Source organism: Alexandromys fortis, unplaced genomic scaffold (assembly GCF_014885135.2).
Source record: "Alexandromys fortis isolate MF-2015 unplaced genomic scaffold, M_Fortis_MF-2015_v1.1 scaffold_3, whole genome shotgun sequence".
NCBI classification, from domain to species: Eukaryota; Metazoa; Chordata; class Mammalia; order Rodentia; family Cricetidae; genus Alexandromys; species Alexandromys fortis.
The window spans coordinates 20732641-20748385 of NW_026067909.1; the positions used below are offsets into that span (position 1 = coordinate 20732641).

The following is a 15745-nucleotide window of genomic DNA, read 5'->3' on the forward strand; positions in this document are numbered from 1 at the left end:
CCAAGCCCCCCTCCCTCGTCAGCCCAAAAAGCAATCAGGGTTCTCTGCCCTGTGGGAAGTCCAAGGACCACCCACCTCCATCCAGGTCTTCCTGGAAACTTCAAAGATTACTGCAGTAAAATTCATTGTTCATTGTGAAAAACTTAAACATTATTTATATAGACATATACAGACATATATATTCAATGAAAAGTGTGATAAAGACAAAAATAGATATGAAGAAAAGTAAATTTTTTTTCTAAATTCTTTTTTCTTTCTGTCCTAGACAAGATTGCTTTTTTCCCTTTTTCTTTATTTATTAAAAATTTCCACCTTCTCCCCTCCTCCCATTTCCTTCCCACTCCCCTCACTCTCCCTTCCCCTTCTCTCTCCAATCCTAAGAGAAGTCAGGGTGCCCTGCACTGTGGGAAGTCCAAGGCCCTCCCCCCTCCATCCAGGTCTAGGAAGGTGTGCATCCAAACAGACTAGGCTCCCCAAAAGCCTGTACATACAGTAGAATCAAATCCCAGTGCCATTATCATTGGCTTCTCAGACAGTCCTCATTGTCAGCCACATTTAGAGAGTCTGGTTTGATCAAATGTTCGTTTAGTCCCAGTCCATCTGGCCTTGGTGAGCTCCCATTAGATCAATCCCACTGTCTCCATGGATGGATGCACCCCTCGTGGTCCTGACTTCCTTGCTCATGTTCTCCCCCTTCTGCTCTTCATCTGGACCTTGAGCGCTCAGTCCAGTGCTCCAATGTGGGTCTCTGTCTCTATCTTCATCCATCGCCAGATGAAGGTTCTATGGTGATATTCAAATTTATATCAATAGACCAAGATCCACACCAATGCAAAATATTTATCTCCATATCATATCCCTCTTTAAGTAAGAACAAACATCTATAAACAATCATTTTGGGAATTTGAGAGCAGTTTTCTCCAAACTATTTTCTGCTGTTTATTGTGCCAAACATTTCTAGGGCTCACAGAAATCTCTGGGAGGGGTCTTGTTCCATCAAGCCACGTTATCCTGGAGAGAATCCACAGTTTCCCATATTCTGTAAAAACAAAAACCGAACCTCTTTTCTAAAGCAACATATCCCTAGACCCAAATTTTCTAGTCAAGACGCCTTTAAAACATATATGGTGGTTTATCTTAACAGCTGTACAATAGAATGCCTCTCTGTACTTAACTCATTCACAGTCAAAAATTCAAATAAAACACAGTAATATACATAATCCAAACTGTGTATTTTTCATCTTTACATAGTTTATTTTTCGTTATGTCTTTAATCTATGACTGTCTGTACTCTTTTATATTACTTTCACTGTCTCTTTAAAGACTTTACTTCTTTTTATAACTGTCCATACTCTTTTCCCTTTATCTCCCAAGCCTATGTGTAGTTTTTAAACACACTATGACCTATCCAGAGGTTTATTTTTGTCTGAATCTGTCTTTATTGTGTATCTGACTTTATTATGTATTGTGCTCCTTTTCTGACAAGGAACAATTTAAAATGGCAAGCAGTGTAGTCTCAGAGACCCTGGATGCTGGCTCCGACTCTCTCTGTATGAGAGTAATTATGCGAGGAAAACTTCTACAAGAAAGAGGAGCATTCCTTACACTCATCAGTGCTGTGGTGCCCATTCCTGGTCGGTTTAGAAGATAGCTACCACAGAAAAGGTGTTGTGCGCCATCTGTATATCTTGTTAGAATTAACTTATGCTGAAGTGAGTTTTTATTCTTTTTCTCTTAATCATGGTTTCCACTTATTTTTGTATTTTTACTTTATATTTTAGGGTTACACTCCATCCCAAGAGTGTATCAGTGTATAGAGGATCCTCTAATAATTTTCCTATGGTGAACCAAATCTCAGAGACCATGAAGGCATGCTCATTACACAATAATTAAAATTACCAAATTTGTCATTTGAAACTCCTTATCAATCCATTTCTTTCTAAATGTCTATTTGTTTTTGGTACATGTGCTGTGAGGATAACATTCCATGGATGTTAACAGTACAGTTGCCTTCCTTTGAGTGCCGACTCTGTCTCATGCTCATCTCTCCGACATCTTTCAGAGGTGCTATCACTGGCTGGCTCTCACTCCACAAAGACAGCATTTTTTTTCATGGAATATAGGTAATAAGTATTATTTCTTATGAAACAGAGACCTCTAACATTATAATTGTCAGAACAAAAATATTTCTAGATTATTTCAAAGAGAAAATATCTGCTTTAAGCCTTTTCTGTGTCAAAGCCCTTTAGTTCATGACTGTCTATGGACCCTGTGTACTCAAAGTCAAGAAAAGTCCAAAGAATAAGGTCTTTTCATTTGATTTCAAATGTCTCTGGGTGGTTTGATCATATTCCCCAGATTCTGATTACTATTATCTCTGATTGTCAATAATCATGACTAAGAGCTATACCTTGGGAGAGTGACACCAGGTCTCCAAGTTCCTTAGATGTCTTCAGCCATATACTTAGTCAGGGTGATCATACTATACTTCCTGTTTGAATAAAATAAAGGCACATTTTGTCTTTAATGTTTCTTTTACAAAGATTGTTCAGAAATTCTTGATTTTGTTAAAGAAATTACTACTAGCTCTTTATTAATCTTAAGGTCAAGCACAAAGTTTGGAGTTTGAATCATTAAGAAAAATGGTGAAAAAGACAGTGTTTCTTCAGTACCAATTCTTTGATAATCTGATAGTTTTATTACTGGGACCTTCAAAAGCCATGATGTATAGCAATATCTTTTGGACCAATAGCCGTAATACACACACACACACACACACACACACTTTAGGATTCTAATCTCTCTTAATCTTCTATATCACACCCACAAGATTGCTCTGGGTTAATACAGTGAATGAGATCAACACATAAAAATATATTGATATTTTAAACAGCTGCACAAATTTGGCCTTCCAAGACTTGTGTGAATTCATTGCAATATAGTCTAGTCATTGGACATTCAAAATTAATGAGATTAAAAACACACAACACATAACACATTCTTATTGTCTATGTATGTTCAGTAGTTTGGGGTCCGTTTAAGACATGTTTTTAAAAAGTAACATAATGGTCCTAGTATAATACCTAACAATTTAAGCTGATATTTCCCAGTATTGCATGGGAGCTTTTGCCCTTTATCATCATAATGACTTACACAATACCTTGGTTCACAGTCATGGGAAATAAATATTTGTAATAGTACAGTGATAAACATGTCCATGAAAAAAAAAACAATAGAATGTTAATATGCTTCCAGAGCCCAGATGAGTGCTTTATACCTATAGCCCCAACATTAATAAGGTAGGTAGAAAAGAACACTGCCCACAGAATCAGCTAGGTGAGTTCATTGGGACTCTTAGAAACTAAAGCAGCAGTCAGGGACCCAGTATGTGTCTGATATAGGTCCTCTGCATATATGTTATAATCCTATAAATTATTGTTCTTGGCGATTCCTTTTTTTCTTTATTTTTTTTAGTTGTTAAAAAAATATCCGCCTCCTCCCCATTTCCCATTTCCCCCCCCACACACATTACCCTCTTCCCCCACTCCTCTTCCCCTCTCCCCCTCCCCCCACTCCATTCCCCCTTCCTCTCGAGAATGAAGAGCAGTTCAGATTCTCTGCCCTGCAGGAAGTCCAAGGAACTCCCTTAGAACCTTCATCTGGCTATAGATCGAGATAGAGACAGAGACCCAAATAGGAGCACCGGACTGAGCTCTTAAGATCCAAATGAGGAGCAGAAGGAGTTCTTGGCGATTCTTAACCGCAGGAATGGTGCATGTCTCTCACTCTTTTACTTGATTTTTGGACCCTTTACTCTAATAGACTGCCTCTGTAGCCTTGTTGTGAGGGTATGTGTGGTCAGAAGGCTTTTTTTCTGTCCTTTCCCATCCTGTGTGTCTGGTTTTCTCTCCTGCCACTGATCTTCGTATCTGCTTATAAAATAATTATTTTGAGCCTTAATAATTGTAGTAGGGAGGCCACTTCTTGGTCCTGAAATAATCACACAGAAACTGTATTAATTTAATCACTGCTTGGACTATTAGCTCTAATTTCTTACTGGCTAACTCTTACATCTTAATTTAACCCATATCTAGTAATCTGTGTATCACCATGTGGCTGTGGCTTACTGGCTAAAGTTCTGGCTTTTGTGTCCGATGGGACTACATGCCTTCTTCTTGACTCTGCCTCCTTTCTCCCAGCATTCGGTTTAGTTTTTCCTGCAGAACTCTGTTCTAGAGTAGCTCTGTCTGCTATAGGCCCAAAGCAGTTCTTTATTAACCAATGATATTCACAACATACAGAGGGAAACCCTACTCAATATGTGTTATTTCTTGGATGATATCTCATGCTTATTACATGCTAGTTCTTACATATAAATTAACCCATTCTAATAATCTGTGTAACACCTCCTGTCTTTGTGGTGCTAGCTGTTCACTAGTATATCTTGTCGTGGCAGCTCACTGGCATCTCCCCACATCCTGCCATTCTCTACTTGTTTCTCTGTCTTGATTTTCCTCCTAACTCTATTCTGCCTTGCCAAAGGCCCAAACAGCTTTACTCAGCAACACATATTCACAGAGAACAGAAGGACATCACATATCACTTCTCCTTTTCTGCCTAATTACAAAGGAAGGTTTTAACTTTAACATTGCACAATTACATATAACAAAATAGGTATCAAGCAAGAATTACAGTTATAATATTTATTCTATTTGTACTTGGCAAAATTAAAGCAAACAATTTGTCGTCTACGTTACCTTTGTTAGTCTCAAGTTTCATATCTTATTTATCTTTAATCATAAATATGTAAAACTATAATTATCGAGTCTTCAACTCCATCAAAGACCACAGAAGAATAAAATGCTACCTGAGTAAATAGGATGCACTCTGTAAGCAACTTATGAAATTGAAGAAAAGACAAAGATATGTGGCTGCCTGGACAGTCACCCAAAATTCTATAACATTGGCACATCCATCTTAAGCTTACAGGCTTTGAGTGTCTGGCATACTTCTTAGAGAAGTAAGAAATTTGAAGGAGAGTTCCACCTATTTTGGCAAACTTCTTCATTTGAAAAGCAAGATGTGAGGTAACAAATTTTGAACCTTGTGGTAAAATGTAGACTAATGGAAATGGGTTAGTTTAAATGTTAAGAGCTAACCAATAGTAAGTTAGTACCACTAACCAAACAATTATAATGGATATTAAGGCTCAGAATGATTATTTTAAATGTGACTGCAGGACTGTTCTGGACCCTGAAAAACTTAGAGTTATAGGAATATGCCCAGTCATACATTAACTTATGCCTGTTTAATTAAATTCCCTGGGGAACATGCTCTTTTCTGAAGAGAAATGGAGGAAGGGTGGATCTGGTGGAGAAGGGAGTTTGTGAGGGTGATTGGGAAAAATGGATGTAATAAATGAGAGAACAATAAATAGAAAAATAAGTCAGGAATATTTCCACAGGCTTTAGTCCTACCTGGGTACATCCATCTTAACCTGGACTACAGTATGAAACTATGCCACATTCAAGTTAACAAATTAACAAACAATCAAAGCTTTGCAAGCAAACTTCCTTCTTAAAACAGAGCATCAAAAGACCTTTATGTGAGATTATAGTAACTAGTCTCTTTTCTCTTAATTTCATTTACACTACATGTTATCATTATATGTCTGTGTTATCTTCAGAGATTCACCAGATATTTTTATTTTGAGGGAATAATTATATATTTTTTCCCTTTCGTTTACTCTTTCCAGAGTTTCCTATATGTCCTTTTTTACTCATTATTTGAGACTTGCACAACATTTAAAATAAAATTTGATCATATCAACCACTAGATCCACCTCTAATCTCTTTTAGACATTCCACATAGAATCTGCCTCCCTCCATTCTCTTTTTGTAATCTCCCCTGAGTCTATTCAGTGATAATTATGTGAGAATTGTTGTAGAGTCAAGTGTGGGCAACCTCTCAGGCACACTTCCTTGAAGGTAATTGAGTTTTGCTATTTTAGCAGCTTTTACGAACCAAAGTTCTTCAACTAACGGTGGGCTTTTTGGGGCTCCCAATGTTGGCTGTAATTTGTGTAGTTTGATCTGTGCAGGTAACCATAGCTGCTATGAGTTCCTAAGTGCAATGATCCTGTCATGTCTGAAAACACTGATTTAAAGTATCCTTTCCAGCCTATGGGTTTTTAGTTTTTCTGTCCCTATTTCTCAATGATATGTGTGTATGTGTGGTGTATATTTATGTGCGTGCTGGACAGATGCCTAATTTTGAGAAAGAGTTCTTCCTTCCTACCACGTGTTTCCAAAAGCTCAAGTCATAAGCTTGATACAAGCACTCTCACGGAATGAGAATCTTGCCAGTTCTCAACACAAATTTCTGTTACTTTATGATACCAACACCCTAGGTTGTGATCAGGATAGGACATTTCTGTCCTAATTTCAGTTTCTTGTCATGAGTTGGAAGATAACTTTCTGCCTTGACTTCTTCAATACGTGTTGGCTGCATGTCTATTAGAGTAGCTGTATTGATTCAAAACAGATATCTGAAAAAAAAATGTGTGCATACCTATATAAAATAAAGCGTTTTCTATATTGTATGCATATATTTATCAATATCACATTATGTTATTAGCTAATTGTGCTATCTTGGGAGACTTCTTTATTATCTCTGAACTTAGCTTTGTCTTCTAGAAATTAAGATCTTGGGACTGGAAGATCCCTGTGTCCTTTGGAGATCAAATGCCTCCAAGGTCAGTGAAGTTGCAATCTGGTATCATAATAGGATCACAAGGGAAGTTAAGAAGTGATGCAAATGGCAAACTGGGCCTGGTAATTATTAGAAAAATCTCCATGACAACCATAATGCCAGAGAGCAAGAGTCTATAGCATGTTCTATAATTGGCGTTTCCCTTCCACTTTGGCTCTCAGCAGCACATTTAAGAGGATTCCCCAGTGCTGCTCTCTCACTGTCTCACCGCTAGACAGCCAGGTCAATGGCCAAAATCATTTGTTAGGAATACACTAGTTTGCCCCCTGTAAAATTATTGGAATATTGGCAGTTTCACCATTTGGCAAGATTCTGTCTTACTCTAGTCTGGGTGAAGGTCAGAGGGTAAGACTTGAAGTTAGAATCAGCTATCTTGAGAGTCTATCATTTTTGCAGGAGGACTCACTATCTAAAAAGATTTATGGAGATTTTCTTACTCTTCCTCCAGTGATCTCCTAACTTAAACGTCCTATATATTTTCCTTCAGTTTCCCTCTTACTTACCCAAATTATATGCTGTTCAGGAAAAAGAATATATGCTATGTTAAAAATATCAGGCATGGGTCTGGGATGAGAGGTGGTTGTCGACTTAAGTATGTACCTTAAATTCTGTTACTTTCCTTTTTCCACTCAGAATATTGGAGATAATGAGGGTAGCTAGGGCTACATGAGATTATCTTTAAAGTCAAACTGAGTGTAAAAGCCAGATATTGAGATATGAATAAAGAAAAACATAGGAATGGACCGAGTTTCAGATTTCCTAAGAGCAAAGCATGCTTGTCCACATATCTCAGCTTTCTGTCTTCTCTGGAGCTCTTTTCTCTGATCCTGCATTTTTTGATTACCAGGGTTATATATTTGAAATAATTGAGATTATTTTCTACACAGATGCACAGCTTTGGTTCATGACTTATAGTGGTGAGAAACAAACCAAGTCTTGTGATATGACTGATTACTCATGCCCAATTCCCCAGACAGTTAAAATCTTCAAATGGTTCTCCAGTGTCATCTCTGGTGGTCCCAGAGACACTAGATGTAGCAATGCAGTTATCAGAGACACTCACTCCAGACACTGCTAGTGTTGGCCTAACTGTCCATTTAAGTTTCTTTTACTCACATTTTTCCTTACTCAGCAACATGTATTTAACTTATTGTTCCTAACACATTTTATTATACTGGCCATGGTCTTATTAGATCAGAATTGATAAGCTGTGTTTATCCAGTTAAATCTTTAACATATTTTCTATTTTAAACTGTCTTGGGAGATGCTGAACATATACAGAACACTAAAAAGAGTGAGTACATTTGTTTTTTCTCTGTTACAACATTAAATGATTTGGTCTAGAAAAGATTGATGTAGCAGGGTCTTCTGTCCCTCATGTTACAAAAGATATTAAGAGAAAGAATAATTATCAGTAACTTTTCAATCTTTGCTGGGAATAGTGGGTTACATAGAATATACCTAATTGTGTCTGCCTATATACCAAGAACGCAATAAGACAGAGAAACATTTCAATCATTTTTATTGAATTGACCAATTAAATTGATATTTAAGAATGTTACCCATGGGAGTTCATAATTTCAAAAGGTTTCATTAGGCTTAACTCAACTTGGATGAACTGAGAAACAACATTGCTTATTCTAAAAATAAACAGAAAGATGGCTAAGCTTTTAAGCCATAATGAAAATTAAGCAAAAGTAACATTTTGAGTTTCAGATGCAAAGTTGAGTAGGGCCACTTGATAATACATTCACTTGTACTTGTGGGTGGATGCAAATGTGAGTGAATGCAACACTTAACACTAAAGAAAAACTGTCCTCCAGCACTGTCATCTAGATAGCTCATGGTGGAGAAAGACAAATGCAGCCATGAGAATCTGCAATATGAGCGAGTGGGCACTTGAAAATATTAGGCAGAAGTAGACATTCTAATAACTGTTTCTCAACATTGTTATTGAAACCTAGATCAGACAAGTTTTGAAGGGACTAACTTTGTCAAAAGGTCCTTTATATAACATCTTTGTTCTGCCATTGCCTGCATTTTAGAGGGAGGCGATGGCAGGAAGAATAATTGCTAACATTAACGGAGCTCTGCATGGAAGCCCCGTATGGCATTCAGTCTCTTGAGCAGTGCTAGAGGATGGTCCGTTTCATCACCTCCATTCATACATGGGATGACTGGGGCAGCGCAGTGTTAGCATGATGAAGGGGTATGCCGCCAGGAAGTGAATATCATGACCTCTGTCTCTCTCCTTTCCCTCTGTTATTAAAATATAAATTTAAATTATTATGAAAGTATAGCAGATATATAAAATTGGGAAAATACACCCTTACTCTTTTGTTTGGGTTTTAATTGTTTTTAATGTGATTCTTTGAAAATGATTCACACTGAGTATGTTTGCATAATTATTTTATGTCTGTGTGAGTTTGTGCATATATGTGCCTATGCCTTTATTTATGAATGTGAATGTGTGTGTATGTGTGAGCGAGAGAGAGATAGAGATAGAGATAGAGAGAGAGAGAGAGAGAGAGAGAGAGAGAGAGAATGAGACAAAGACAGAGAGCCATTGGTTACATTCATAAGAGTAACTATATAAGGCATATGTATTCAAGATAGAAGAGCATTCCTGTTTCTCATCAGTATTGTGGTATTCATTTCTTGGTACAGAAGATATCTGTCACACAAAAGGTGTTGCCTACTGTTTTTGTATATTTTGTGTATTAACATATATTTCTATTGAATTTTTATTCTTTTTCTCATAGCAAGGGTTTCCACTTGTTTTCATGTTTTTACCTTATACTTGACGTTTCAAGGTTACACTACATCCCAAGAGTGTATTAATGTATAACTGATCCTCTAACAATTTCCCTGTATTGAATCAGATCTCAGAGACCACGAAAGCATGCTCACTCTACAGTAATTAAAATTATAAACTTTGCCATTGGGAACCCCTTATCAACCCATTTCTGTCTCTCTGAAATGTTTATTTATTCTTGGTGTAGGTCTGTAGCTTTGAGGATAATGAGCCATGGATGTTAACAGTACTGTTGAAGGAGCAGTGGGCTGCATTCCTGCCATCTGGCTCCCGGCTACCTGGCTAGCTTATGCCCCGAAATAATAACACGGAAACTATATTTTGCCTGGTCCTTTAGCTCTATCTTCTTCTTGGCTAACTCTCACAACTTGACTAACCCATTTCTAATAATGTGTGTAGCACCACGCAGTGGTGGCTCACCGGAAAGGATTCTAGTGTATGTCCATCTTCGGCTGGAGCTTCATTGCGTTTGCCCTGGAAAGGAGTGGCATGGTGTCTGGCTCACTTCCGGTCTTCCCAGCATTCTGTTCTGTCTACTCCACCTACCTAATTTTCTGACCTATCAGACCAAGCAGTTTTCTTTATTGATTAACCAATGAAACAGCAGATTGATAAATGACCTTCCCACATCACAGTACAGTTGTGTTTCTCTAAGTGCCAACTCTTTCTCATGCTCATCTCACCGAATTCTTTCACAGGTGCAGTCACTGACTTCCTCTCTCTTCTCAAGGACAAAAACAGTTTTTTTTTCATGGAATATTTTCTTTTTCGAGACAGGGTTTCTCTGTAGCTTTTTTGCTTCCTGTGCTGGAATGAGCTCTTCTAGACCAGGCTGGCCTCGAACTCACAGAGAGCCACCTGCCTCTGCCTCGCGAGTGCTGGGATTAAAGGTGTGTGCCACCACCGCCTGGCTTTTTCATGGAATATTTATGAAAATGTCTCTAACATAATGTTGTAATATCATTTGAGTCCTCAATACATTGTCTTATTTCATTTCTTCTTTTAAAACAGGAGCACAGAGGTAATGATTGGGGGAAGAAATATTACCGAGATCACTCAGTTCATCCTCCTGGGATTCTCAGATTTCCCCAAAATCACAGCCCTGCTCTTTGTGATATTCCTCACGCTTTATATTACAGCGCTGACTTGGAACCTGTCCCTTGTTATTTTAATAAGGATGGATTCCCACCTCCACACACCCATGTATTTTTTCCTCAGTAAGCTGTCCTTTATAGACCTCTGCTATATCACCTCAACAGTCCCTAAATTGCTTTCCAATTTCTTCCAGGAAAAGCAAACGATCAGTTTTGTAGGTTGCTTACTTCAATACTTTCTCGTTTCCACTATGGGGTTAACTGAGTCTTGCCTCATGACAGCTATGGCCTATGACAGGTATGCTGCCATTTGTAACCCACTGCTCTATTCATCAATCATGTCACCATCTCTATGTGCTTTCATGGTGATGGGAAGCTACACAGCAGGACTCATAAGTTCTTTATCTCAGATATGTGTCTTGCTGCAGCTGCACTTCTGTGGACCTAATGTTATCAGACATTTCTTCTGTGACATGCCCCAGCTGTTAAATCTCTCCTGTACTGACACTTTCTTTGCACACATTCTGCTTCTCATATTGACAATGTTTTTTGGGCTTACAAATGCCTTACCCATCATGATATCCTATGGCTATATTGTCTCGTCCATACTGAAGATCACTTCAGCAAAAGGCAGGTCTAAGGCATTCAACACCTGTGCCTCTCACCTGACAGCTGTTTCCCTATTCTATAGTTCTGGTATCTTTGTCTATTTGCGTTCCAGCTCTGGTGGCTCCTCCAGTTTCGACAGATTTGCATCTGTCTTCTACACTGTGGTGATTCCCATGTTGAATCCTTTGATATATAGTCTGAGGAACCAGGAAATCAAAGATGCTATGAAGAGGTTGCAGAAAAAGACAATCTTTAGTCAAGGCCAAAGATAAGAAGATTTCAACCTAATACCACATCAGAGTTACTGTTATCTGCTCTCATGTGCACATTACTGGAACACTCCAAAATCTCTGGAACTTTGGATAAGACATCTTTGAAACAGACAACATACTAATACCAACCAACAATTGATTTGATGTCATGAAACCACATCATATTTAGGAGCAGTTTGGTCATAATGTTCTTATGAACAAAAGGCCATCGTCTCATCTTTAATTTTTCTATCTATAGGCATTTGTGTAGTATCAAGTTGAGAACTTGTGCAAGGCTTAAAATTGTTAGATTACAAGGCTGTTACTCTAGAGAAGATTCCTGATGGAGTTCCATACCCCAGAATCTACCAACCTTGTCTCATAAATATCTTGATGTAGTGTAATAAGGATCAGACTACTATCATTGCATTTGCTGTTATACTTATCAGGTGAGGGTGGTCATACTATACTTTCTGTTTGAATGAAATAAAGCCACATTTTGTCTTTAATGAATGTTCTATGAGGATTGATCGGAAATTCTTGTTTTTGTCAAAGAAATCACTACTAGCTGTTTATTAAACTTTAGGTCAAGCACAAAGTTGGGAGTTTGGATCATTAAGAAAAATGGTGAAAAAGACAGTGTTTCCTCATTACCAATTCTTTGATAATCTGATGGTTTTATTACTGGGACCTTCAGAGGCCATAACTATAGCATTATCTTTTGTAACAACAGCTATGTATATATATGCATATATAATACTCTAATCTCTCTTAATATTTTATATCACATCCATAAGATTGCTCTGGGTTAAAATAGTGAATGAGATCACTACAAGTAAATAAAATGATATTTTAGACAGCTGCCCAAATTTGGTCTCCAAACTTGTATGAATTCACTGCAATATAGTCATTGGACTGTTGACTGATTTTTCTTTCCTTCCTGGTTCCCACAGTCATTAAGACCCTCCCCCCCAAAATCACACAGAGGTCTATATAGTTATAAACTGATTGACCCATTAGCTCAGGCTTCTTATTAACTCTTATAATTTATATTAGCCCATTATTTTTGTCTGTGTTAGCTACATGGCTCAGTATCATTTCCAGGGAGGCAGTCACATCTTGCTTCTTCTGTGGCTGGGCAAAAACTGCAGAGGAATGGGCTTCCTCCTTCCAAGAATTCTCCTGTTCTCCTTGGCCCACCTCTACTTCCTGTCTGGTTGTCCTGCCTATATTTCTTGCCTGACTACTGACCAATCAGCATTTATTGAAAATATAATTGACAAAATACAATTGTCCCATACCACTTTCCCCTTTTTTGGTTTTACTTAACAAGAACTCTAAATCTAATATCCTTTGTTTAGCTTTTCTCCTGACCATTAGCCATACAACTTGTAACCAACATCCTAAAGAAATGAAAATATCTATAGTCCATTTTTTTTGGAAATTTGGGCATAGTTTTCCAGGCTACTTTCTGTTGGTTGGGTTTGCTGATAATCTTATGGGAGGCCTAAAGAAAATTTTGAATTATTATCAATTCCTGACTGGAGTATCCTGTGCGGCTTGATCATCTCAGGCAGCAGTCTTTTTTTTAATTAATTTTTTTTTATTGAAAAAAAATTCTGCCTCCTCCTAGCCTCCCATTTCCCTCCCCTCCTCCCACTCCTCTCCCTCTCCCTCTCCAGTCTGAAGAGCTGTCAGGGTTCTCTGCCCTATGGAAAGTCCAAGGTCCTCCCCTCTCCATCCAGGTCTAGGAAAGTGAACATCCAAACTGGCTAGGCTCCCACAAAGCTAGAACATGAAGTAGGATCAAAACCCAGTGCCATTGTCCTTGGCTTCTCATCAGTCAGGCAGCAGTCTTGAACCTGTTCTGGATGTAGAACTCAGACATCCAGGCCATCTGTTCCTACCGGAGATTTCTCGGGTGGTCTTCCTTGATCAAACCTGAGTTTTCTTAACTCAGAATAAGTCCATACCTTCTCTTTTTCTGTGGAAACAAAAGCAAAACCTCTTCTCCAAAGTAATATTCCTTTTGACTTCAATTTTAAGGTCAAGTTATTTTCAAAATACCTACCTTTGATTAATTCAGTGGCATTTATAAGTAAGTATGTTTTAGGAGCTGTTGCTCCTTCCTCAGCATTCAAACAATTCAAAGAGAACATAATAACATACATTATCCAGATTCTCTTTGCTTTTTCATCTTTACACGGCTATATTTTAACCTCTATTTCTTTTACTTTTAATTTTTGGCTTTTTGAAACAGAGTCTCTGTGTATCTTTGGTTGTCCCTCTGTTACCAGGTTGTCCTTGAATTCACAGAGATCTGCCTGTATCTGCCTCCCAGGTGCTGGGGTTAAAGGCATGTGCCACCACACCTTGAACTCATAGAGGTCTGCCTGCCTCTGTCTCTCAAGTGTAGCATTAAAGGTGTGTACCACCAAACCCAACTATTCTCTTTCTTTCTTTATTTTAAGGACTTTAACCTTGTTCTTTACTCTCCCAAGATTGTATATATTTTAATACACTGTAAAACATTTAGAGGTATACTTCATCTTGGAATCTCTCTTCTTTCTGACCATATGAGTCTTTAATTTGCTAAGCAATATAGAGAGAATTAAAGCCATGGCTTTGATGGCTAGATCCAGCCCATTTCTTAGATTTCTGAGATTCCAGCCTCATGGATGAGGTACCAGCCAGAGCCATGTTCATTGCTACAACTCTACAGTGTTTCAAGGTCCCTGCCAGCAAGCTAGCTCCAGCAGTGTGCTCACAGACCACACTCAAATGCTTCATAGTTGGACCTCCTGCCTGAAAGAGTCAGAGTTTGCCCTGGCAAGACAGCCCAGAATGCCAGCATTTTAAAATAGCATGGCGTTTTTCCTGCTACATCTGAAAATCAAAAAAGCATATGGTCAGCTTTTCATCAACACCATTTAAGTGTTTTGTGGCAGGACCTCTTAAAAGAGCTACAAGATTTTACAGCTAAAGTTGAGTCAGGAAAGCCTCTCTTAAATGAGAGTGCTTGACTCTAGCAAACAGAGCCCACCTGAGAAAACGCTGCTATCATTAAGCTGTGCTTAACTCTATTCTTTTTTGTCTAGAATTACTCCCCAAGCTCTGTCAGGCTTTATGTGAATGCAGTCAACCACATGTTGGGCACCATTGACTTCTCAAACCATTTCCCCTTTTATTTTTAAGTAAATAGGCAGGTTTTAACTTTAACATAATAAAATTACATATAACAAACAGTTATCAAGTAAGAATTATAGTTACAATATTTCTATCTACTTTATCTTTTATCTTAACTAAGTAAATACTATAACTATTCTTCAACTCCATATGAGAGAGAAACTCTGAATGTTCCTTTTAACAACACACTTGGTTTAGAGAGGTACAGAACCATTGTCCAACTCCAAAACAAGCTGAATATATTAATATATATATCAATGTGTGTATAAATGTAAGTATAACCCATACTTGGATTCATAAACCATATTCTGTTTTCGAGATGCGCCTTAGTGGCTTGTTATTTTTTCTTCTGTCAGCATTCAAACACCCAGGGTCTTTTGAATTTTTGATGATGTATATTTTCCTGCAAAGATAAGAGCAGAACCCTGCCCCAATCCTATATGGCTTTCCTTACCACCTGTATGATTGTCACCATTGTGGATAAGCTTTCATTTCTCTGTTTCAATAAGTTTCTCCTTTTCAAAGTGAATCTTTATTAATTTTGATGATATCCACAATTTTACTTCTCTTTGGAAACAAGAACAAAACCCCTTCCCCAATGGAGTACATCTCCTAGTTTCCATTGTGAGGTCAACACATTCTTGAAATATGCTGGTTGATTCAAGTCAGAAGGTTTTTCTATTATCCAATGCCTCTCTGCTGCTGTTGTTCCTCTCATTGGCATTAAGAAAATTCAAAGGATAGGGTCATTTCAGCCCCAGGAACTAACTGGGGACATCGCCCTGGGCACCTGGGAGCCCCTCTAGCACCAAGTCTCTTGCCAACCCTAAGATGGCTCCCTTAATTAAGATATGTGCTTCCTTGCTCCCCTATCCAACCTTCCTTTATCCCAAACATCCCGTTTCCCAAGTTCCCCCCAACCTCCCCTTCTCACTTTTCTCTCCCCATCTCCCATTACCCCCCTCCCACCCCACCCCCAAGATCCCATTTTTTGCCCGGCAATCTTGTCTACTTCCCAT

General features: G+C 38.2%; 1 protein-coding gene across 1 annotated transcript; it reads left to right on the forward strand.

The window, feature by feature from the left end:
• The first annotated feature begins 10610 nt into the window (after nt 1-10610).
• Nucleotides 10611-11561, forward strand: LOC126498149 (olfactory receptor 5AN1-like). The gene has a single exon (XM_050136496.1). The coding sequence runs from the start codon at nt 10611-10613 to the stop codon at nt 11559-11561; it is 951 nt and encodes a 316-aa protein (XP_049992453.1).
• Nucleotides 11562-15745: the final 4184 nt, after the last annotated feature.

What these genes read in the sequence shown, in the direction of transcription:
- LOC126498149 (XM_050136496.1), top strand. Translation starts at nt 10,611, where the DNA reads ATGATTGGGGGAAGAAATATTACCGAGATCACTCAGTTCATCCTCCTG.